Here is a 25,241-nt window from a genome sequence, read left to right on the forward strand (position 1 = left end):
GTTATTATGCTGGAGGGTTGCAAAAGATTTTGGGAAGCGGCGAGCACAAGACACATTTGGCATAATTGTTTATTTTAAATAATCAACCTTTATTCCATCCTATTTGTTAATTGAACTAATGTTTCGGAATGGCTCTTTTAGTACGTACAGGTACTTGAAGAAAACTTTGGAGTAATGTGAATTACAAGTGTTAGAGAGATATGGCAATTTATATTTGTCTTGTGTTCTTATTTATTACATCTGCACTCACATTGCTGCTTGCCGCGAGCCTTAATGGCAGGTGCTTTCGCAAGAAAAGTTTTTCATTTTTAATTTGGAAGTTGATCAGCATAAGTAATACAAAAATGAACATTGTAGCGCACACCAACCCTTGCTAGTGTAGTCATCATATCTCCGCATCCGTAATGACACTGCTTAAATACCTAATTGCCGTTATGATGATAAAAAAATTTTCTCACGCTTATGTTTCCTGCAATTAAAATTAGCGAAATACTTGTCGCCGCATGATTAAAATGAAGACTACAAAATATACTGCCGTGACAAAGCCTCGAACCCTGGCCCCAAGGATGAGAGCCAAAGGCACTCATCACTACACCAACCGACAAATCTGTACTATGCTGCGTTATTTTGGGATTATATAGGCATTAAAAAAGGCGGAGCAAGATACGTGGTCTCCCCTTTTTAGTTGCATTTTAATTTGCCATTTACTACGACCAAATTACAAATTTTCGTCCTCCAAGTATCAATTATTTTCTTCGCTATCTCCATTTTGCAACAGCTGCCTCATTGCCTTCCTATGAGAAATGCAGAAAAAATAATTCATGTAAATGCAAAGTTACAATACTAAATATTATTAATTTCCATTCACAATACTATTCTGCAGTGATATTTCAGTTGACTTGTTAAGATTCTCACATTTACTTGAACCAAAAATAGATTTGAAATGAACAGCAATATAGAAGGAAATGAAATGTTTGAAACAGAGCCATGGCGAAACAGCAAAATACTGTGACAGAATTTTTTATCTATTGAGATACACATAACCGTAGCAATCCATAGGTCAACCAATTACATTATTAACTGAAATTACATTTATCATAACTTACTTCTTCCCCCTCTCAATCCTTTCCTTAGATTTAGCCAGCCACTTCGTAACAGGCTCAGATGTTTGATGCGACGAGGTCCCCTGCTACGGCCATTGGAGTTTTTTCATTTCCTGCCTGTTTTGTTAGTCTCAAACTTGATATCAGAATTGGCTACCACTACTATTCTTTAACTTGGGGGGGTTTTCTCAGACCAAGAACCTGATACAGGGTGTAGCATTCAAATCGTTGCGTGCTACCGCCAAAAGGCAGCACTGCCTGGAGGGAGACAGGCAGAGGACCCTTGGCACCATTAGGGTTACGGGACGCCAGGGGTTTAGCACCCTTACCCGGCAAGTAGCATCCCTGAGTGCATGAGAGGAAGACCTGTCAGCCCAAGCGTGAAGGTGTCAGTGGTTCGGTGGCCATCTACCAATTTCCGTATTCTCTGTGTGCCTGCATCATTGTTACAATAAACGGATGCATTGTTATAAAAGGCGCAGTTATTTTGCTCGACACGACCCCCGATAACCCTCGAGGATCCTAAATGGGGTACAAGAAACATTTCTTAAAACTGCCTTTAAGGAGAAAACTTATTATGATGTCTGCAAGTTGAAATTATGTATTATTCTTTGTAAATAATTAAATTAAAAGTGCCATTAGAAGTAATTATTGTAGAACATGGAATAAATACCTTCATGAAGCCATGGGGAATACCAGTAATGATTTAAATGTATGTAATAGTTTTCATAACAATGTGGAACTTAAAGTGAAAAATGTAATGTCTAATTAAATTAAATCAAATCTCAAGGCCACGTAATGTCTCAAGGGAAGAAAACATGAAAAATAACAATAAAATTGAAAAAAAAAACAATGAAATTAAGCAGGCAGGTCTTTTGCTCATAACTATTTTTTTTAAGTTTCCATTATATGTGACCAATTCCCATTAAGAATCTCATAAAAATATTCATATTCAAAATCACATAAAATTTGTCCCACAAAAGTTGATTTAAAAGATATTTAGAAGAAGTTAAGTCACAAGAAATATTTATATTTTGAAAGTCTTCAAGTTAAATAGTAAATGAGTAGGAGTATAAAAAATAAGAGAAATAAATACCTTAAGGCAACGATAGTCAAAAAACAAGGTTTCTTAGGTGGAAGAACAAAAAGAATTTCCCATTCTATTCCGACCAGGTCACACACTGCTGCAACACACATTTCAATGCGGTGAAGTCTGCTACGAAGGGTATCTTCAGAAAAATAGACAGGTAAAAGTAAAGATAAATATAAAAGAAATGATACACATTTATACATTATTGGTGAAAATGCAAATATGATACATCAAAATATATAGTACCATTAAACCCTTCTAGGGTAGATACATCAACAACAAAATTCACAAAATGTTAATGTTTTTGAAATACATTACCCTCTGGACGATTGATTAATAAAAATGAACACTAGGGCTTAATGTACGTTGTAGTCATTCTGCGTCAAATACATATGTATACATATTCAGTGAAGTAGCACTTTACAGTGGCGCAGCGAGGGAGGGTTTTGGGGGATAAACCCCCCCCCCCAAAGCTCAGAGAAATTTTTAAGTTTAATATATTTTATTTAATTGGATTAATATTACTCAGGGGCGGATCCCAGATTTTTTTCTGGGGGGGCACAAGCAAGGCTGTATCCAGAATTTTTTTCTGGGGGGGCACAAGGATACCTCGTAATACAAAACAAACACAATGATAATGGGACCTCATTAACAATCTTGCATAATTTTTAAGGGTCTGGGGGACGTGCCCCCCCCCCCCTAGATCCACCTATGATATTACTTATACATATATTAGTGTGAGGATTAATAAAACATCTCTCAGAATGCCGTAAAACTCACCATTTAGAACCATTTATCACTATTTTTTATGGTGGAGGGCCCCAGCTCCTCCCGCCTACCCTGGCGGGTATGTCACACCCCCAAACCCTCATAATTAATTTCGCCTGAAACCCCCCCCTAGCCTTTATTCTTAGCTGCGCCCCTGGCACTTCAAGCCCGAGCCTTTGCAATTCATTTTAATCTCATGTATCCATTATATGACCCTTGCAGTAAAGTAATAAATACATATCAGTTTTATTTTACAAGAATCAACAATAAAATTACAGTTTAAGAAAGTAAGAGCTCAACAAATTTGTGAAGTATGTGAATATCTAACAATATATTTACTATCGAATCTAATTGCTTGTAACATAGCGATAGCATTTACCTTAATGAAATAACATCACATTAATATGCATATAGCATTTTAATATGTATTAGAAAAGGAATGCAGAGAGCTTAAAACTGTTATGCAGCACACTTTGTTTCAATGAACTTGTAAACCAAGGCTTCAAACTTTGACCATGAATGCATATCTCAAAACACCATCCCTTCAATTCCTTTTAAATAAATATAATTCATCACCCAAGTGCATCGCTATATCCTCAAAAAGTATAAGAAGGGCAAATAAGTGGTGTCATACTAAAAAAAAATTCACAACTAACTTATTTAATATTTGGATATAAACATAATCATATCCTCAAATTCCACACAGCAGTAAAAATGTGGCTTCACCAGATTTTATTCAAGTGAAGAATTCATTTTGGCCTCTTTGCATAGGTTGTTCAGAGGGGAACGCAGAAGTTCCCCTCCGCTCTAAGCCTCAAGTGGAAGGCTCAAGTCGGGTTAGGGTGGCCAGAGGCGGATCCAGGATTTCTTTTTGAGGGGGGCACAAGCAAGGCCGTATCCAGGATTTTTTTCTGGGGGGGCACAAGGATACCTCGTAATACAAAACAAACGCAATGATAATGGGACCGTATAAAAAATCTTGCATATTTTTTAAGGGTCTGGGGGGGTCTGACACATGCCCCCGACCGCCCCCACCTAGATCCGCCTATGAGGGTGGCCAACCTAAAAAGGAATAATCCAAAATTGTTTGTCTCAAGCCTGAATAACACGATCATTTTTACCATCCCTTTGGAGGGACAGCTCCAGCGATGATTGAAAAAAATGATCATTTCTTGCGTTAATTTTCCCTGATGGCTCCAGGGATGGGATTTGCATCCCTTTTTCCATTGCTGAAACCATACTTTGCACCATCCTTCAGCCAATCAGAATGCATGGCTGATAATATCAATTTTAACGCCATGCTTGGCTTTGAATTGAATAACAGTTGTAAATACCGAAAGTGATGGAATAAGCAAAAGGAAAAACGGATGATGGGAATGAGCATGTAATTCAGAAAAGGATGGGTCCTGTGATCTATGGTCACGGAAAAGCTTTTTCATTGGAAATAAATGTGCCTGTATGTGATGGATTTTAACCGTTAGAGAGTGGGAACGTTTTTATATGGATTGCACGCTGACTGCGGTATTTACCCAAAATTTTTATTGCTACCTGGATATCTTGCACTTGGCATCTTTCCCTCACCATAAGGATCACTAAGGGGCTTAGCTCTACCAGACCAGCCCTCATGGCAGGGGGTTTCTTCTGCACTAGCTGGCAGCTAAAGTCATGAAATCCGCAGCCTAAGAGTTAAAACAGAAAAATAATGGTCTAACTACTCTTCAAACTCAATCAAAATCAAAAACAATAATAATTGTTGAACGAGTCCATAGCACCAAACCTCACCTTCTAAGCATACAAGTTTGGCAGAACCACATACCATGGATTTCCTATTCATTTAATCCAAGTTTGACCATTTCAAGCACAATTTTTTAAGACAATTCACTAATGAAAATTAACTAATTCAACAGCAATTTACGAAAGCTAATTACAAGGAGGAAATAAGATATAATCATAGGTGCAATTAACTACAAAAATTTCTCATTCTATGCACGGCAGGGTAGAGTCTATGTAAGTAGAAAAACAGACACATTTTGGCTCTTCGAAATAAACAACCAAAAGCCATTTCTCAATTCTATGCTAAGCTATTGAAAGCTATTTCTCTATTCTTCTTATCTCCATTCATGAAACTATGTACATTCCATGATTAATCTTGACACATTCAGGTTCACTTCCCTGAAATATTCTTTCTCCTGAAATGACTTACATTTTTAAAAACTCCCTTAACATAATGGTTAAATAATTTATTCCAAACACCAATTAAAACATAAAGTTCATATTTTAATTTTCATTTGAGGCACCTAAGTATTCAAGTACATACAATTTGAATGTTTTTAGGACTCTAATTTCTAAAGCATTCAAAAACATTTCTCGAGGATTCTGGCGCTGACTTTTAACTTTAATTAATATTCTTGGGTAGGATGAATTTTCAAAGATTCTAATATGACTATATGAAAATAAATGAAGCAGTCTTTGGGTGCCAACTTGCTTTTCTTTTGAGAGCATTAAACTTTCAAATGTTTAACTTATTTTCTTCCACAGAAAAGTGTATCCAACTGTTAAAGGAAGAGAAAGAATATAAGTAATCTCCAAAATGTATAATTAAAATCATGGTGATCAAAAGTTGACTGCGTTGCATCTTCCATGACTAATTTTATTCTAAGCTCCACCCAATCTAATCGAGGTGTCCATTGCATAGCAATAAGGTGGTTTCCTATTATTTTTTTATTGCCTAAATCGAAAGATTATTACTCCTGGAGTACGTATTTCACGCTTTTAGATTTTTAAATGACGATATCGATTTTTCGCGATTAAATGAAAAGTGAAAATTTTCAAGCGCGCGAAAACGCGACGCGTAAGTATGAGTGCCGGGAAATCTCTCCGCGTAACGTATTTCTGGTTACCGTTGCAGCCCTGCGAGGTGACCTTGAGGCGAGGCTTAGCGCTGATACGACGCAGGCTACTAGCGGGTAGCCTAGTACCCTGCTGGCTGGTAGCGCTTGGCTTAAATAAGGATTATTAATAACTTATCAAACGAGGAAAACTTTCCGACCTTAGCCAGTTTTAATAAGTGATTATTAAGACATGTTTCCCTGAGCTCTGCGCCTCATGCATGCATTGGTAACCTCAGACGATGTTTAACTCCTATCTTCTCGTATAGAAACTAGGTCCCTGTGACGTCACGTGGAGTGGCATCGCATGGGCGCCAATCTGGCCCTTTTCAAATGAGGATAAAAATGGACCATTGCCATTCGTCTAACCTGGTATTTCTAAAACAAAATAATTTGTATATTATGATTACACTAATGGTGGGTAACGAATCGCAATCAATGCCTTTCGTTTTCTTTGATGAAGGAAACCACCCAATTAAAAAAAATTACCTGGGCTTCATAGGTTTTCCATGGAAATTGTTTTGTTTACCAGGGTACTAATCAGTCCCAAACTTAAGCATCTTGGGGGATTATTCATAAGAGGAAATGGCTGACCAAAGGAACAGTTGTTAAGACATTTCAAAGCTGTTTATGTACATACATCATCTTGAGATAATAGAAACTTATCCACATAAGCTAGTCACCCTAATTATTTTTTTGCGTAAATCGAAAGATTATTACTCCTGGAGTACATATTTCACGCTTTTAGATTTTTAAATGACGATATCTATTTTTGCAATTTAATTAAAAGTGAAAATTTTTAAGCGCGCGAAAACGCGACGGCTAAGCATGAATGCCGGGAAATCTCCGTGTGACGTCGTTCTGGTTCCCGCTGCCACAAGTGAGGTGACCTTGGGGCGAGGCTTTGAGCGCTGACATGACACAGGATGCTAGCAGGTAGCCGAGTACCCTGCTAGCTGTTAGCGCTTGGCTTAAATAAGGATTATTAATTCCTTATCAAACGAAGAAAACTTTCCGACCATAGGCAGTTTTAATAGGTGATTATTAAGACATGTTTCGCCGAGCTCTGTGCCTCATGCATGCATTGGTAATCTCAGACGATGTAAAACTCCTATCTACCCGTACAGAAACTAGGTCCCTGTGATGTCACGTGGAGTGGCATCGCATGGGCGCCAATCTGGCCTTTTTCAAATGCGATTAAAATTTACCACTGCCATTCGTCTAAACCGGTATTTATAAAACCAAATAATCTGTACATTATGAATACACTAATGGTGGGTAATGATTCGCAATCAATGCCTTTTGTTTCCTTTGATGAAGGAAACTACCCTAATGCGGGTGACTCCATAAAGTTATCACCATGTCTAGTCCCAGTATAACCAAATTAAGAAATACAGTCGAGGACTTCAAATCCGGAAAGCTTGGGACCAAAGGGTTTCAGGAATTCTGGTCTTCGACATGCAGAAAAAGTGGTACCTTTTTTTTGATAACTTTAATGCAATATATGTCAAATCATTATTGTAGCTTCTGCAGAATAAACTATATGTGCTTGATACTGGATGAGAACGAGCAATAAATACATCTTTTTCTTCATGCTCAAACGCTGAATAGTATTTGCTAGAAGATTACGATATTTATTGATACCTTCCTTATTCAGACTAAATCTGTGCATATGCTTCCATGCTTTGTTAATTAATTAATTTATCAATGCATTCCGGCTCTCGTGCTTGATATTTGAGGTCCCTACATGTCCCTGCCTAGGTTGTTAGCGTATGTTCATAGAGTGTGCTAATTTTCTACTCATCCCAGAACAAGGCTAGGAGAGTGGTGCCACAAAGTGGCTAGTCGAAACACTAAGCAGAGGAATTTTCAAACGTTCCGGATTTCTGCTTTTCAGGGTTTCTGGATTCCAGATTTGACGTCCTCAACCACAGTTGATTTTTCCTGGACATTCGCTGGATTCCCACAATTTTTCCAGAAGACCACTAGTCCCCGAGTATTTCAGGATACCAGATACCGTGTTAATATGTTCACTGAAGATGCCCATCTTGTTCCCAAAGCAATTGCTCAGTTTGCCCAATTTCCAACACTTGAAGTGTGATGAGCTCACACTAATTTCACAATGAACACAAGAGGAAAAGAAAAATATTGAAATATATATCCATAACAGACTTGGATTGCTTGATCACTTCAATCCATACATTATGATTTGTCTGTCATCAGTTGTTTGTTGGGTAAAAATATAAAGTCCATATTCAAATGTTATCAGAGGTGCCCTATTGTGGGAATTGTTCGGTAATGTGCCACGAATCTTTTGACATATTTCTAACTCGCTGTATGAATTGTGGTGAAATTCAAAATAGTTGCCATCGGAAAAAAAATCCTCTGAATGTGGAATCACACCATGAACCTTCAGCTATCCAGGTTTGAGCTGACCACTACATTATCCAAGTTCCTTGATTCCTATGGCAATTTACAGAGGTTCATGGTGTTCTCTGTTAGCCCCTTGTACTCCATTAAGGATGGCAAGGCAGGGGACAATGGTTTTCAAAGCACCCATTATCAGTGGTGAACAGCAAAGGTCTATGGTTTCATTCCTTATCTACGGGAATGTTTTTTGCATGACAATGAATGTGAATAAAACTAGAATGGATCAACAAAACTTGCAGTGGTATATGCTTTGATGAATTTTATTAGGCTATTTTATCATCTTGTAAGACTTTTTGAGGTCTAAGATAAAGTGATCAATACTCTATGGTCTCCAACCAAACAATAGCTTCATTTAAATTCCAAGAAAGTGATCAGCAACACAAAAATCATTCAAGAAAGGCTCATCACCTCAGTTGAAGTAAGACTATAGGGTTTGACAATGGTAGGATTACATAAGCCATAATAGCATTGGAACTGGAGATACAATGTAGTAAAAAGGCGATAGATAGGGGTAGATGGAGCACTTGAGCAAGAGCATGGTGAGAAAATGTAAAAATATGAACTCTGATGAGGCAAAAATAAAGATCTCAAATCCATCTTTTTGATGAAAGTGCAACAAACAAATATTTTATTTAACTGTGAGTCACACTGAGTACAAAAATTCCTTGAGCGTACATAAAAGCCATGGAACATAAGTTCATTCATAGGCATTCACAGAAATTATCGAATGATGACAGAAAACTGACAACTGCAAATCCTTACAAAGAAACTACACCTAAGGAACGGTAGTGATAAGTACAGATAAATACAGGCAGAGGACGTTTGTCAGACACATCCTCTAATTTGAGGGACATGGAGAAGGGAAGGAAGATACCATCTGTCAGTTGTGATTATGCTGGCAGTGTTAACAGTACACTTTCCCGAATGTATTAAACTATCTTAGAAAAGAATTCGCAACCCGCATACCGATTTGCACTTAACTTAGGAACAAGCGAAAGGAACCATTTCATGTTTGGTGAGATAACCACTCCATAGGCAAGAGTAATTCATTTTACAGGCATAAGAACTCTTACAAATAAAAGATAGATCATGGGCAAGAAAAAGTTGGGAGCATGATAATTTATTCAATAGAAGACAGGAATGATAACATAAAATCATTACTGATGGAAAAAAATGATTTGTATCAACAACTAATGATGCTTCAAGGTTTAAGCGAGCAATTAGTGAATTGACATTGTAAAATCACTCGATTAAAATGAGCACTTTGATGAAATAGAAGGGATGCCATGGGTAGAGCTCTGTTAAAAGTTAATGGCACATGTGAAAAAATGCATTTTTGGAGCAGGCAAGTCTATTTTGAAGAATTGCACAGAATTGGGGTGGTGGTGAAAGTGAATAATCTCTTTTGGGATTACATAGAGAATGCTTAGAATTGCGGCCACCTCAATGATACATGATTACATTAGATAAACAGCTGCAAATTAGCCCTCTTGGGATGACCAGCTTAAAGACCCTTCCTTTCCCCTTGAGGTTTAGAGGGAACTTTTGCCTTCTCCACTGAACTGTAGCTCGGAAGGCTGTTTGAGGGATTGAGGGAGGGACTATGTAGCCCCCAAAAATTTTCCCATGTAGCATTTAGCCCACCATACATCTCCTTAGGTAAACCCTCTGACTTTCTTTTGAACATTTGAGCTGAGATCAGGGTCTCCGATCCTCTGAATCAGTTGATATAAACTACTAACCCTGTGCCCTGAAGTTCAAAATTTTCTGGAAAATCAAGTGGATTTTTTGGAAACATATGCCTTTGTAGGTTAAAGCCATAGGAAAAAGGACAATTATGGTAAATACCAACAACGACTGTAAACTTCAACATTATGTAAATGCAATTTATAGCTGATTTTATGAAATTTATGATTTTCCAATGGATAGGAATTGACAAAAAAAATTGCCAGCATAGATAACCCAAATACCACTCAAGTACCTCCTGAAGCAAATTTCTGGCTACAAGCCCGTCTACAAAACATCTATACTATGTTCACTTAACCCTCTTCTCCCGGTTGCTTCACCCACTGAAGAGCCATCAGCTTTTAACAGAGCTATGCACCATTCTAAAGAGGTCTGATTCTGGGGAGGAGCCTGCTGAGCCACCATCCTGGCACCAAACCGTCCAATCAGCACCAATCCAAGTACACATACAGCTGGTCCCACCTCTTCATTCACGCACGCAGAGGGAGTCGATTCCAGTCGTGCCTAGAGCACTCTCCGAGGCATGAGGCGGCATTTCACTTGCGTCAATAGCAACCAGTCAGAATAGGCACTTCTCAAAGAGACTTTTTTTTTAAAACAATTTTTGGAAGATTTTTTGGCAAGTTTGCATTTTTTACAAATTTAAAAGTTTACAAATCGATATCATCTGCAGGCATTGCCACACAAATTCACAGTCTTTCTTCTTTGCAAGATTTCTTTGGCAGTGTTTACGAGCCGAATGACACCTGATGCCTTTTCGCAGGACTGGGGCTGGCGTTGATGCGTGCGCTCACGGGTAGCCAGGCAACCAAAAGTGTTGACCACAAACTATCATCACTCACTCCTCTGATCAACAGATGCCGAAATTGGCTCATCTGACTCATACCAAGACTTCAAAATATTCAACCATTCTAAAGGGTACATACTAAGAATATTGGAAAAAAACCTTTAAAATGTGGAATCTAGTATTACCCACCATAATCAACTCTTCAGATGAGCTCTGGTTTGCTATCAATACAAGCAAGATGAACTTTCACACATGACAATACAGAGATCAAAATGGGACTGATAGAGAAACTGAAGAAAACTGTCCTTATCTTTCCCGCAAGATAATGTCGCTACTCTCACCAGAGTAAATAGAGAGTTCGTGTGAGAACCAAATACTTCACAATACAATGCAGACAATTTAAGAATTTGTAATACTGCAAAATGCCTGTACATGCAAACTCTCGTCTTTGATACATACCGTTAAGACTTTAGAACCATGTATTAGATGTTCCATGAACAGATTATAAGTATTTCCACTTAACATTATCTAATAACAACAGTCACAATTGAGATACATAATTAGTCCATTTACAAATAGGGACAAATCTACGCTAACAATACCCTGACTACAGTGGCTATGATTATGTCACTTTGAGGCAATTATGACAATGAGACAAATGAATTTCTTCTCAAGTTGATATAAAACTAAATTATGCAGATAGAAATTGTCAAGTGTGTATGAGCAGAATCACCCTAAAAGCCTAGCAGTGAAAGACAGCTTAAGTAAATTCAGATGCTCTATAAAATGATCGTTTGGTAAAGAAAGGATAAACAAACTACATTATAAGGAAGCAAAATGATAAAAAAAACAACAAAATTTTTGCATTGAAAATAAATAAATGGTTGCAGGTTTACAGTGAAGCTCTGAAATTGCACAGTGACTTTCAGCAAAAAATATAATCCAAGATGCTCTTAAATATGGGACGGCGTAACCTTGACTGTGAGGTATGTATGCAGTAGTAGCACTTAATTTTAGTATCAGCTCACTCATGAATTTACGACACACAATTTCAATTGCCCTTATTTAACTCATAGTAGCACTGCTGGATAAAAAGGAAGGATTTACGGAGGGAAATGTACGTGATTGAAAGTGATGTATCTTCAGAAAACCGATTCCGCATATTTAAGAATGGCCATAACAATTATTCAAGGAAATAACCACCGACCAACCATTGCTGCAACTTTACAGAGTCATTAGCAAATACAAATTATGCTATAAAATTCCACAAAGCAAAAATCAGAAGCCTTGTTTGTAATTCAAACTCGGGTCTCCCAAATTCATGACGGGTCCTCTACCAATTCAGCTAACATAGCATCTAATTCCTCTGCAGAATTTCTATGGCTTTTATGGGCATTGGATATAAATTCCATGAAACTTTGCAGAGGGAGAAGATGCTTTATGAGTTCAAGTGGCAGGGCAGCAGAGCTTAAAATGGGGGATCCAGGTTCAAATCAAGGTCAAGACAAAAGATTTTTCCATGGAGACTATTACATATATCAAACTTCCTGCAGGCAGTATAATCACTAAACTCCTGTGTTACCATGTAGATAACAACAGACACACCTCTGACATGGCAGATAATGATTTCAAACAAGTTTTCTGAGAGGCATGCTAAAAGGAAACTTTATCAAAATAATAAAGGAAATCAAAAAGTGAGCACTGCTGATATTTGAAAAAGCATTGAAGTACAATTGAAAGGTATCCCAAAATGAATGCATAGACATAACTTTAAGTGGTGGGACATAGAACAGAGTTGTAAGGCATTGCTGGAAATACTATGATTTCACTGGCCAAGGAAGTGAGGTAAGATTAGCTATTATTGCTTGGGAGAGTCTTAAAAATGCATAAGTCCACAGAAGCTCACTTGAATCACGGATAGAGGCTGAAATATTGAAGTATAACGTTCATTGGAAGGGGACACTCACAAAGAAACATGCTGCCTGCAAGGAGACCGTTGTGATGATATTTTCTCTGTATCTTGCATGTAAAGGCTATCTCTGACCATAGCAACAATGCACAAATCAACCATCAAAAGGAGTGGACAGTTTTCATAAGAAGTTGAATTTATGTTTTTTTTTTTAATTTCACTCATTTAAAAAAATATTCCTTCAATTGCCTCAGCTACTACAAGTTAAGAACCTAAAATCAACCTGGATAAAAATTCGCTCAATTAGCAAAATGAAAAAGCTGAGAATATGTTTTAGAAAAAATCAAAATTCAAGAAAAATTTGAAATTTATAATCACTCAAACATGGCACTCATGACTCAAATGATCTCTGCCAAGTTAACTTACTCTAGACAGAAGGTCAAGATTTTAAATAGAAAATTACCTCGAAATATACAACTGAAATACTCGTTGCAACAAAAAGGAGAAGACCATCCATCCTTTTGCTTCACAGGGATATTTATTGGAAGTGAACCAAACTAAGGACCTTCAAGCTTTGTGTGGAGCACCAACAATCATAAGAATTTCCACGTTAATGAAATCACTTCATTGCTACAAAACAGCAATTGATTTTCTATCGTATTTACCCACAAAAGTTTACTCACTACAGACTAGTAATTATCTAACGACAAAATCTAAAGATTTCAAAGTAATACTGCACACACATGTGTTACTTTTAATTGGATTCATGTGCCACTATATATACAGAAAAATTGATCAATATTTTCACCACAAAAATTTAGAATAGTATAGGGTGTCCAGTAAATCAGTACCGAAAAATTCATGCATAAGTCCAGGTTTTCCAGGCATTTTATAAAATTCCAGATTAATCTTACACAATTACTGTGATTGATAAGAAATTTAAAACACCCAAAATTACTTCAATACTTATGAATGATATTATTTTACCTTCTTACATAGGTCTTACGATAAGTAAAAGAAATTTAAAACTCAATTTTATGAATGTCTCTCTTGGCATCTCAAGACATTCGTCACAATTTAACGTGTTACATATATCAGGGGCGCAGCTTGGAATTAAGGCTGGGGGGGGGGGGGTTTAGGTGCAACTAATACTGGGGTGTGTGAAGGTATGGAATACCCACCAGGATAAGCAGTAGGTGCGGGATTAATAAACTGCGGAATTTTAAGATAAATGGCTCAAAATGGTGAGTTTTACGGCTTTCAGAGGGATATTTTATTAATCATTATACTATTCTATTAGTAATATCAATTCAATTAAGTAAAATGGATTAAACTTAAAGATTTCTCTGAGCTTTGAGGGGGGTTTTAACCCCCCTAAACTCCCCCCTCGCTGCACCACTGATATAGATAAATATATATTTTCACAAATTGCAATTTAAAATGTAATCAATACCTTGTAAAGCATACGTATACGTAAATCATGCCAGAAAATGGGTGTTGAACTGGCAAGATTTTATGTGAAATGTTTTTGAAATAAATTTTTTTGAAAATCCAGGTTGGTGCAAAAATTCATGAATAATTCATGCATAATTTCAAGAAATAAAAATCCACGCATGATAACACCCAATTCTCCCGGTCACTGGACACCCTCTGGTATGCTGATTTTCTACGGTAAGTCTCAAGTTTGTTATTTTGGTTGCGTCCCACTCCAAGAGATGGTTTCTTAGTTTGTAAATCGTTAATCCAGAGTTTATCAACAGCAATGAAACATAATCATGGCCACTAGGATAAAAGGCTTCGTAAAAATTAGCTCCATATCAAATTTATAACTTTATACAACCCTCTGTACACCGAGTACTGGTTAAAAACTTTTGTTATTAACAATATATGAATATTTATGAATATATATATTTTGATAACAGTCAAGGAACATATAATATGGTATGATTCATTCATCAATAAATCATGACATATTTTGATCACTTTAAAAATCCTCCTCACTCGTTCAAATTTTTGCCACTGTTAAGTTTGCAACCTGCCAGGCTGTATATGTATATAAACCACTACCCTGGCAAGTCTATGATTTAGTGCAAAACTTCACTAATTCAGCGTCCTATAAATTTTTGTTACCACTGCAGGGCAGAGGAATTCAGGTAAACAGTTGAGCAATTGTCAATTATTACATTATTCACAGTGGCACTCGGATACTACACAATGAGCACCGCTAGTACCAACTCCGTATATGGTTCATCAATTTAGTGAAGTGAGCCACGGCTGACTTGCGCAGCTGCTCTGTGACGTAGACACAACATGCGCAAGGGGCCACGTAATTATTGCACAAAAATCATACCATGACGATGAAAAGATAACCCCACAGAATAATTAGAACTCTGACGATCGAGCAGATATCTTGTACATAGCAAACACTCCCTAATGTCATACTCCAAACTATTTACATTACTCAATAGGCCACACAAAAATTCTAAATTGCAACTACATATTGCATTAAAATATTACACAAATTCCTTGTATATATGTTACCAACACTACAGTTGCTTTTAATTGACCAATCCAGTTTTATGTCCAAAAAATATATACAAACTTCTCATGATTATGTACAATGGATCAGGGTAAGTAGGGGTAAAAGCAAGTTTAAGACCTAGAAAAGGCAGGAGGCCCTTAATTAACTTCAAAGAGAACAACTGAGATATATATCCATTCTATGGACGCTAAAAGAACAATAAGATTCAAACAATGAAAGAGACCATTTACAGGCAGGAATAATTTACAGAAATCCTAGTGGCATTTTTTTAAAGTAGCGCACTTTGAACTAAGCCTACCAAACAAAATCCTGCACAAAAATGTGAGGCATTTTTTCAAAGTCATTAATGAGCAATCTATTGGAAAGAATATATCATGCAAATCCCCACTCACTGATGTGGAAATTCACTCTCCAGGAATTTGCATTTACTCAAAAAGAGATTCTGAGAAGCAAGGCTAAATCATTTTCCCCAGTTACCTTCAGACATTCCCTTCATAGACGGTCAGTAAACGGCTAGTAGATTGTCACTGCATAAATTTCTTCGGCCAGTAATTTTTAAGGTTTCCGCCATTCCTTAGAGTTACATTGATATAGATTAAGTCGAGAGCCATGATCAGCTCAGCTCTCATGATGCGTAAAAAGAGTCTCTCTTAAAGATCACTTGCGTCTCAAAAGAGCATGACTTGGATCAGACGTAAAAATCACAATATCATGATGACACCGATTCACATGGAGTTGGGCACCCAAATACGCAAAAACCACACACAGACAGACATTAGTATACCACAGCACATTTTCTTCCTGAGTATTTGAATCTCTCATCAAGGTGTTTGAAATGGAAAATTGAGGAAAATATTGCTTCAGAATGTTTTTCCCCAATGCTATAGCATGGTTGCCAAGAACTCTAAGAGGATCAAAGTTATTAAATCCTCATCCTATGATACCCTCAAGGCTAATTTGCAAATGCCTTAAAGAGTTTCCAAAATAAGACACGCTTTCCAAGTACTCAAGCTTATAAGTAATGGAATCATTTCCATAGGGATGAATATCACAACATAAACTCGATCACTACCAATGCTACTTACCACACATCATAATCACAACAAAATAAATATCCAACATAAAGGAATACCAGATCGTTAACTTTCTTCAAAAACGAATGAGGATCAAAACGAAAGTAAATGACTTCCAAATTTTATAAATACATGGCTGACAAGGCCTTGCGATGGCGACCTAGGACATCGGCTAACCTGCCACTCAAATTTCTCAGTTCACCCGCTCCTTCTTGGTGGCCGGCTGAATGGAAGAGGGCCGGTGACACCGCGAGATACTGTCCTCTCCACCATTTCCATCCCCACCTCCGTCACGATCGCCCTTCCCGTCCAGTTCGTCCATAATGACGTGCGAGCCTGCCACGCTAGCACGGTGGTAGAGGCGCAGGAGGTGCATCGCTTCCGATGCCTGCCTCTTTTCCGCCAGGAACCTCCCGCTTGCCTCTTTTAAGTGCTCTAAAAAAGCTATGTCAGGGCACTGGGCACCTCCCGTGCTGATTCCTGACCCAAGACCAAGTCCCAACAGCACCACCTATGGGAGTAAGAGAGACGTCACATTAACACGTTGCGTACCGGGGTATTTAAATTCCTAGGTACGCCGATTCTGGGAAATATGTACCTATTAGGGTGTAATGCCTTTGGTTTAAACATGGTTAAAAAGCTGATGTTTAGAATATAACTTTACCCAATCAAACTTTATGATGCATCAATTCATTATGAACAACGAACAACAACTGAAAACGTACTAACGAATACGTACTGTACGCTTTGAAATTGTTTAGGTTGACGCACGTAAATGACGAGAATCTTCGTCATCCGTCCAGAACGTTCGGGAAAAAATGACGAGTATTCTCGCCATCCGTACGCAACGTGTTAATGAAGGCTTTTAATTATGATTTCCAACCTCAACATTTTCTCTATAGTCACTGGCTCAACTTTGTGGTAGTTCATTTCAATGAATAAAAACCAACAAACTTTGTATTAATCCACCAATTTATTTACGCGGTACGACTAGTTTCGATGCAGCGGCGTCATCTTCGAGGATGACGCAGCTGCGTCGAAACTAGTCGTACCGCGTAAATAAATTGGTGGATTAATACAAAGTTTGTTCGTTTTTATTCATTCTCAATATTTTCGTCAACAATACATTTATTCTTTTGCATAAATGTCACAGTCATCATAACAGTTCCGTTATGAATGGAGTTAATGGTGACTCTACAAATGCTGAAAGTTTAAAATATTTTACACTTTATATAAGCTGGATCAGTGGCTGGAAGACTAACTAAATGTTTACTCACAACAGTTTTTACGTACAATTTCATGTTCAACCTATATTTTTATAGAAATTATTTTGGTGCTAATTATATTATGTGTGACTACTTATTGTTTTGATTTGAATAATCTTACACCACTGAGGTTAAAGTATGTACATTATACTCGAAGACCAAATTAAGATGCACACTGCAAAACTGTTATCCCATTATCTGCTCCTTACCATAAGACCAATATCACATGAGAAACCCACCCACAAGAGATTTAACTCATACAACAGGTTCACCACCAGGGATCACAGGTAGGTATAAGAAAGGACTTCAAATGATACAAAAATCATGATAAGGAAGATTTTCATTATTTAAAAGAATCTGGTATATATTTCACAATGCAATTCTCCAACAAAGGTACGTGGGAATGGAATGTTCATGGTAATAGATAGGGAAGGATCGGTGATACATACTGAAGGCATTGAGCAGCACTTACGCATTCAAAATTCACTCAATAAGGGATTAGGGGTCTTTTCAATTGATATTTACATTAGAACTGTATCTTGGAGTGAGGGTCTTGAAAAAATTGCATTTCCATTTATAAAGACCTACACTCCACGATAAAAATTTAATATTAAATACAGAGGTCAAAGAAAGAACAAAAAACTCATTTCAATATTTAGTGATATCAAGTCTCGCTTCAACTTTGCAATCAAATGCAATATTTCTAAAAAGAATACAGATCTCAGCAAGTTGTAAGTTTCAAGTAAGTTCATGAAGGCAGTGCATATTTCAAATAAGTCCCCAAAAACTTTCAAACCCATGTATCACATAGGAATATAAATGTGTGCAACTAAAAACTTGTGAAAATGTATAAAACTTCTGAAAGTAACAACCAATTTGTTTTTAAAGTCCTTATCATCAGATCATCAGCTGAGTCAACAGCCTGTGATGATGACAACAGCTAAATAATATGTACTCATAGCTGGCTGATAAATATGTAATGAACTTGTAAAAAACCACAGTCACTAACATACATCCACTGACTCAACCAGAATGTTGGTTTGGATAGGTGATGGTAGAGCTCACACCAGACTATGCTGCAAGCATGTAAATTTCACATATTCAGGGTAGGGCAGTGGCGTAACTATTGGGGGGGTTACTGATCTCAATTATGAGAAGACCCGTCAGACCCTTATGCCCCCTCCTTAGAAAAAATTCCTGGATCTGCCCCTGATTAACAGCACTTCAACACAATAAGATGAAAGGAGTATTTAATGTAGGGCACTCGAATAGAATCATCCCTCAGAGAAACCTTCACTGAAACACAATCTTGGAGACAAAAAGGCTAGGATTTCATGCAAAAATATCTCCAGCTCATCCAGGTTAAGCACCAGAGAATTGAACTCTATAGTGTTAAAGAGAATCCAAGTCTTGAGAAAATTTTATGATAAGTATTGTTTAATGTACATGCCTCATGCCTACCCACCAACTTTACAGCACCTTAAATGCTCATGAGTACCTAATGCATACACCTAACAAACTATACATTACAAAATACAAATTGCTTTTCATGACAACAATAAGAGGATTCTAACACTTTGGCCTCTTGAAGCCTGATTAAAGTATATGTCTGAATATAGTCCCCCCTTTTTTTCCAAAAATGCCTGTGGTAGAAGTAAAGGGGGGGACTATATTCAAATGCATTTTTTTAACTTTTCCCGAAACTGAAGCCTCAAAATTTGGGGGGCAGGGACTATTTTCATAGGGGGACTATATTCGGAGAAATACGGTACTTAGTTTTTATTTAGTTGACATCACTAAATGAAAGTATACTTTCAGAGATATTGCCGGGAGTGCACCTTTGCCACATATTAAGAGGGGATTTATAGATTTAACATCCATTAATTAAAGTTTCTACAGTACTTATTCACAGTCTCATGATTAAGCCTTGTTTGATAATCTCTCCAAGAATCTACGCCCTCCACTTTTTTCTTCTCCAATGCATTCCATGGGTATGATAGGCACACAGTAATGGTATAACAATGAGCCTTGAAGCTTTTCACGAGAATTGGAAAGATGCCATGAATTCAAAACACTAAATATTTGGTCATCATAGACACATGAGATGGGTAACTTGATGAGGATATAGTAATTGACCATGGTGGGAGCTGTGTGGAATATTTAGCAATATGATGAATGGAATGAGAAATTTTCCACCCTATTATACTCTGTTTTGATTTCAATAACACATCATCATTAGCGCAAATTGATACTTCCAGTTCTTACAACAACATTTATTCTGCCATGCACATTTGACACCAACTCTGAATGAAAGTTTTAATTTGATTTGATGATAATATGTTGTTAACATCAAAACCAGTCAGAATGAAATAAATAATGACAAAAAATATTGAGTAAATGCAATTAACTGAAAAATAGTGTGCACTCGGGAGCAATGAGAAAAATTAAGCAGCATCACATACCTCTTCAGGCTCCATTTCACTGAGCAATTCCAGCTCACGAGAACCCAGTAATGATATCAGGCCAATATCACGATGCAGTCTTTCAACCAGTTCCAGGAGTTCTCCTTCTCCAATGTCACAGCCAGTGCCATCCCCAATGCCATCCAGCTGATCAGACGTCAGCCTTTGATGCGAGAAAAACACTCCATCAGCAAAACTCCGCAAGCGTTCAAAACAACTTTCCACTTCTATTTTCCTGACTAAATATCAACGGGAAAGTGGTCATACATGTAATGGGATTAAAAGAAAATGCAGCAAGGTATGTTGTGAAATGAAGCCAAGCTGGCCTCAGTGGCATCGGGTATGAAGAGGCTGTGGTTTTGAGTCCAACCTGGGTTGGCTATCCATATCTAGGGCATGGTTATTTGTGCACATGAAATTGCTCACTTTCTGAATAATCCCCAATGTAAAAGGCCAAGATGCAGTGGCATAGCCAGAAATTTTGTTCGGGGGTGGTCCAAAACTAGGGGGGTAAATATTTTAAAAACAGGGTGATAAGTAAAGGGTATTTAACTAATTTTAACACTATGCATAATCGAAAAAACTTGATTTTTGCAAAGATATCTTTAGTAAAGTTACTATTTTTTAATATTTTGTTATACTTTCTGAAGCAAAGTAATTGTGTTTTTATTTTTGGGGGGGAGTCCAAACCCCCTGGACCTCCCCCCTGGCTACGTCACTGCCAAGATGTACTGTTTTTGGTGGTATGGGAATAAAAAAAAGCAGTGCTAAGTCCGCCTTACCTTAAACTGCCCAGCCATAAGGCGACGCCCACCTCTCCACTCAAACGAAGCAAAAAACTGTGATTCAACTCACGTATTCAAAGGGATAAATATAGGAAAGACTTCATTTTTTGTCTCCACGGATTAAATAATGGACCAATGAAATTCAAATAATCTCATTTCCCTGATATTTCCACGACACACAGTCCTCACTTTTATTTTCCTGACCAAAATGAACCCTGTCACTGTATCCAAATCATTACCTCCAGAATCTCAGCAATACATGCACAAACAGGGCACAAAGCTATTCAAAATTCAATGCATTATCTACCACTCTCTCTCTCATACTCATGTGATTGTGCATTACAATACAAAAGAAACTATATTAAAATCTATTTCAATCTGGATTTTCAGCAAATGTATGCCATACTAACATGAATAGAGCTTTACTTGGGGGAGTTCCCAACTTAGATGCTAAGTTGAGGTCGAAATGTTACAAAACTTTTATCAATGGGAAATTTAAGAACTACACCTCCTAAGGTTCACTACTTATTCTTAACGTGCATGAACCGGGCCTCATAACATATTCAACTTTCACAGCTACACGTTCTTCAACCATGAAACCACATTGGGCCCATTAAACATTTTGAACACTACCAAGAGTAATACACTTTAATTACCTTAATCAAAAGGTATTACACTGGAAAGCCTGCAGTTATAGGTATCACTACTAAAGTTTCAGAGCCTATTATTCAATTTCACCAAGACCATTTCTGGATTATCTCAATAACTTCAATCACTGCTTGCCCCGCTTATAAGCCATTAATCTTAATAAAAGAAAATCTATGAAGCACAAAATAATTCTGATTAGAAGTTGGTACTAGACTGGAAATGAAAGATCATTGACCAAGCAAAAGCAAAATAAGTAGGTTACTGGAGCACTCAACATAGCGCAGTGACATGATAGAAGGAATAAGAATGGAGTGAATACAAAATGATAGAAGAAAGGTGTACAAGTTCTCACTGAAAGACCACCTCAGCAGAGCACACCATTGGGCTTCGATTTCAATGATATTTTATGTAAATTAACCGCGGAACCTTCAAACGCACCAGCCACTACAGAACTTTCTTTGCCATGACATGATGTCGTTTATGATCACATGACCGTAAACACAGGAGTATAAGAACATACGTACAATGAAAGACAAATGATGACACCCACCTGGGCAATTTTCCGGGAGGCAGCCACCTCTGCTGACCCGAGAGCAACATGAGGCTGGTGTTCCTCTCGAGAGTGGCGAAATAGTCTTCATCGTCTACCTCCGTTCCATCCTGCTCCAACACAACTGTTACCTCTGCTTCATTGTCCAAGCCGAGTTTTTCCTGACCTACAAGATGACCCACCGCCATCAGCTCACTTTCCATTTCCTTGGGCATTTTCCCAAGCGTTTTTCACGACAAAAAGAAACACTTGAGCTATCGCAAGTGATGTATAGTGATAATATTGGAAATTGAGAATGAGATCATTGAGCACACAATATGAAATCTTGCTCACAGGTTGTCAATCAGTATTTTTTATTAATTGCAACAAATATACCACGATTAAAAATCTCGGATATAGTATACCATTCGAAATCTAAAATAACCCTATTTTTTGGGTAAAAGAGGGCAGATATGGGCAAAAATTTGAGGCATATTAGCTGGCATAAACAAAATGGATTTAAAATAATACCGTAAATAACTGCTAAGGCTGACACTACATCCTTCATAGGAACAATTATGAGTTAATCTAAAAGAAGCAGACTCTAACATTGTAACGCTAGATACCTCTAAATATCAACTCTTGAAGCGATGAGGCCACCACTCCTTTCTTCTTCTCACGTCGGTAGTCTACAACTTTGTACGGCAAGCATTCCGGGGCAGTGTTATCATTGGTGCTACTCTCCTCCTCCATACTTCACCTGCAAATTATGGAGTTAGTACTTAACAAAAACAACGGGCTAACATGAAATGTAATGGGTAATTCAGAATTTGATCAGAAAATTCAAGTGACACAGGTGATACACAGAGAAAAATCAGGGCGGGGCGTAACAACACAATCGCATTTTGGAAGGAAAATAAAAATTTGAAATAGCTGAAAATTAAGTCACTGGAGCTAGACCTACAACTAGATCACACGGTAACTGGGTCATATAATTATTACCTACCTGTAGGCGCATGCCGTGCAAAATCAATAGGATATCTGCAAGGGTAACGAAAGGGTAACCCAGTTATATCACAACAATTCAAACGATTAAATACGAAAGACCAGTCATAACATTCAAATACACACTGTAAAAGCAGTGATATCCAAGAAAAATATGTTGTGTTGACGGAAAAACACTCACCTAAGTACGGGCGACGAATGATAAAATACTGACGAAAGGTGCCACTAACTCATTTGAATACGGAGATTATGCTGTAAACCGAGCAGAAAATTCTAACTCTGCTGGTAGGCACCTGATGTAGAAGCTCCCAAAGCTTCCGAGCTGCGGGTTCTTGCTCCTTCGAGATTCGGGCTCCAACTGTGACCAACTGTCTCACAGCCGTTCAAACAAACAAAAGAGGCGCGCGACGCGCATTCGTAGCCCCTGTGACGTCAAACTAGTTCTCGTTTTTCTTTTCCCAGGCGCCGCCTCTTTAAAGAGAACCTACACTCTCTTTAAAAGCGCACAGACTGCCTTTGCACCAATCTCATCTCCCGAAGAAATGATAAATACTCTTCTCTCATATTTTCACAACCCATCCAAAATACTTTATTGAAGTTAACACAATTTATCATACAATACATGCGATTCAAACATAAAATGTTCCCAAAGTTAGTTTGAAGCCTGCTCTTAATTCAAAACTCTGGTATATCCAAGTAATTTCAACCGTACACAATTTCATAAAATGATCGAGGCATATGCTCGGCCACAAATGTTTTCAGCCTTTCTTGAGGTTGCACTGGCTGGTATCGGTGCAGTGGAAATGTGCGGCTGACTGCGTCTGTGAGGGCTCGCAACACGGCATACAGCTCGACTTCCGGTTGCTGGGCCATCATTTCGGTGTACAAGAAAATAAAAATAGACTGCATTAATTCTACGACACACACATAGTTATGAGTAATTTTTAACTTTACTTAATTTTAGATTACCTACACTAATTTACTTTTTTGTCTTTGAATTCCAACTTATGGCATAGACCCATATAGGCGGGGACAAGAGGGGCAGTTTACCCCAATCCCCTTTTTTACGCTGCCAACTAAACTTTAAAATGTTTTAAATGGAGGAGGGAAGGGTGCGGGAGGACATTTATCCAGACCCATTGATGTCTTTGTGCTGCAATGACGGCTCTTATCAGTGCCCTATTTTATTCATGTCACGCAACGTGCATTTAATCGGACTCACAAATGAGTTACATTCTTTTACCTCTATATCTTCCATAACCTGTAAACCCAATAGGCTCAATAAAAGTACCTTCGATAACATTTTCAGTGTGCCTGAGTCTTCATGATGGAAAATATTACGTCAACTCTGAACTCTCAAAGGAAAATTGGGCCAGGGTCTTCGCTTACCCCCTTTTCAAACATCTACCAATAAATAAAATATCATGCCATAAGAAAATGCTGAACCATCCAATATAAAAAAATTAATAGGATACGCAAAGAGCAATTTTTATTTCTAGCCGGTAAATATTGGGAGAATTACGTGGCATTGCGTTGAGACTTCATATCGATATTTCCTCTTTTTTAATTTTAAAAGAAAAAAGAGACGCGTAATTTTTTTCGTGGGGAGGGTGATCAGGGATAGGGGGGGAAGGGGTATGCTTGCCAGCTACGGAATAGAGGGGTAGCGAAGCAGGTCATCTAAGGGGTCGCTAACCTTCGGGGTAACTATGCCACTGGGGAATTGAGGGGGGGCGCTCTTCCCCCCGTTATTTCTGCAAAAAATTGAAAAAAATGCAACCTTTAAGGTGGCACTAGAAAGAAAGTTTTTATTTCACTAGTCTTAGAAGCAATGTTAAAAAATAATTGATTTCATTATTAGTATTCTACCGATTAAGGTAGGTTTTCATGGAGTATTCAAGAAGTGAGCTGGGAGCCTCCCTTTCCTTCCAGCACTACCTTCTTTAATTCACTGTAAGGCCTACTCTCTTTCAATCTACCTAAAAATCCTATTCTTTTCCTTCCCCTCCCTCGTTTCCCTGACATTCTACCCTCTAACCCCATTTTCAACATCCCCTCACCGCTAAGCACTAACTCCATCCATACCTTCTGTCTCCTCCGTATCACATCTAAAAGCTGCCTCTCCTCGCCAACCATATCCAGCACTTCGTCATTCCTTTTCCTCTCCGTCCATTTCACTCTCTCTATTCTTCTCCATACCCACATCTCGAA

General features: G+C 37.8%; 2 protein-coding genes across 3 annotated transcripts in view; both read right to left on the minus strand.

Annotated features, from left to right (window-relative positions):
* Positions 1-2,180: 2,180 nt before the first annotated feature.
* On the minus strand, positions 2,181-23,395 carry LOC124165101 (DNA fragmentation factor subunit alpha-like). Of its 2 annotated transcripts, XM_046542390.1 has the most exons (7): positions 23,212-23,395; positions 23,032-23,066; positions 22,652-22,785; positions 22,047-22,212; positions 20,064-20,226; positions 16,514-16,847; positions 2,181-2,332 (listed from the first exon to the last, which is right to left on the minus strand). In XM_046542390.1, the coding sequence occupies exons 3-6, from the start codon at positions 22,776-22,778 to the stop codon at positions 16,530-16,532; spliced, it is 774 nt and encodes a 257-aa protein (XP_046398346.1). In that variant the 5' UTR covers positions 22,779-22,785; positions 23,032-23,066; positions 23,212-23,395; the 3' UTR covers positions 2,181-2,332; positions 16,514-16,529. The 2 variants fall into 2 exon arrangements, with proteins under 2 accessions (XP_046398346.1, XP_046398345.1); XM_046542389.1 differs by lacking the exon at positions 2,181-2,332 and having other exon boundaries at positions 14,744-16,847.
* Positions 23,396-23,590: 195 nt separating this feature from the next.
* LOC124165622 (D-beta-hydroxybutyrate dehydrogenase, mitochondrial-like) overlaps positions 23,591-25,241 on the minus strand; it is a 64,866-nt gene continuing 63,215 nt past the window's right edge. Inside the window, exon 8 of the mRNA XM_046543093.1 lies at positions 23,591-23,894. Coding sequence (XP_046399049.1) covers positions 23,733-23,894 — 162 coding nt within the window. The 3' untranslated portion in view covers positions 23,591-23,732. The remainder of the gene's footprint in view (positions 23,895-25,241) is intronic.

Source organism: Ischnura elegans, chromosome 9, assembly GCF_921293095.1.
Source record: "Ischnura elegans chromosome 9, ioIscEleg1.1, whole genome shotgun sequence".
Lineage (NCBI taxonomy): Eukaryota > Metazoa > Arthropoda > Insecta > Odonata > Coenagrionidae > Ischnura > Ischnura elegans.

Coding starts and splice junctions, on each gene's coding strand:
- LOC124165101 (XM_046542390.1), bottom strand. CDS start 22,778: ATGGAGGAGGAGAGTAGCACCAATGATAACACTGCCCCGGAATGCTTG. Junction 22,213..22,651: donor TCAAGAGTTGATATTTAGAG/GTATCTAGCGTT, acceptor GTCATCTTGTAG/GTCAGGAAAAACTCGGCTTG. Junction 16,848..20,063: donor GTGAAATGGAGCCTGAAGAG/GTATGTGATGCT, acceptor TTACTCCCATAG/GTGGTGCTGTTGGGACTTGG.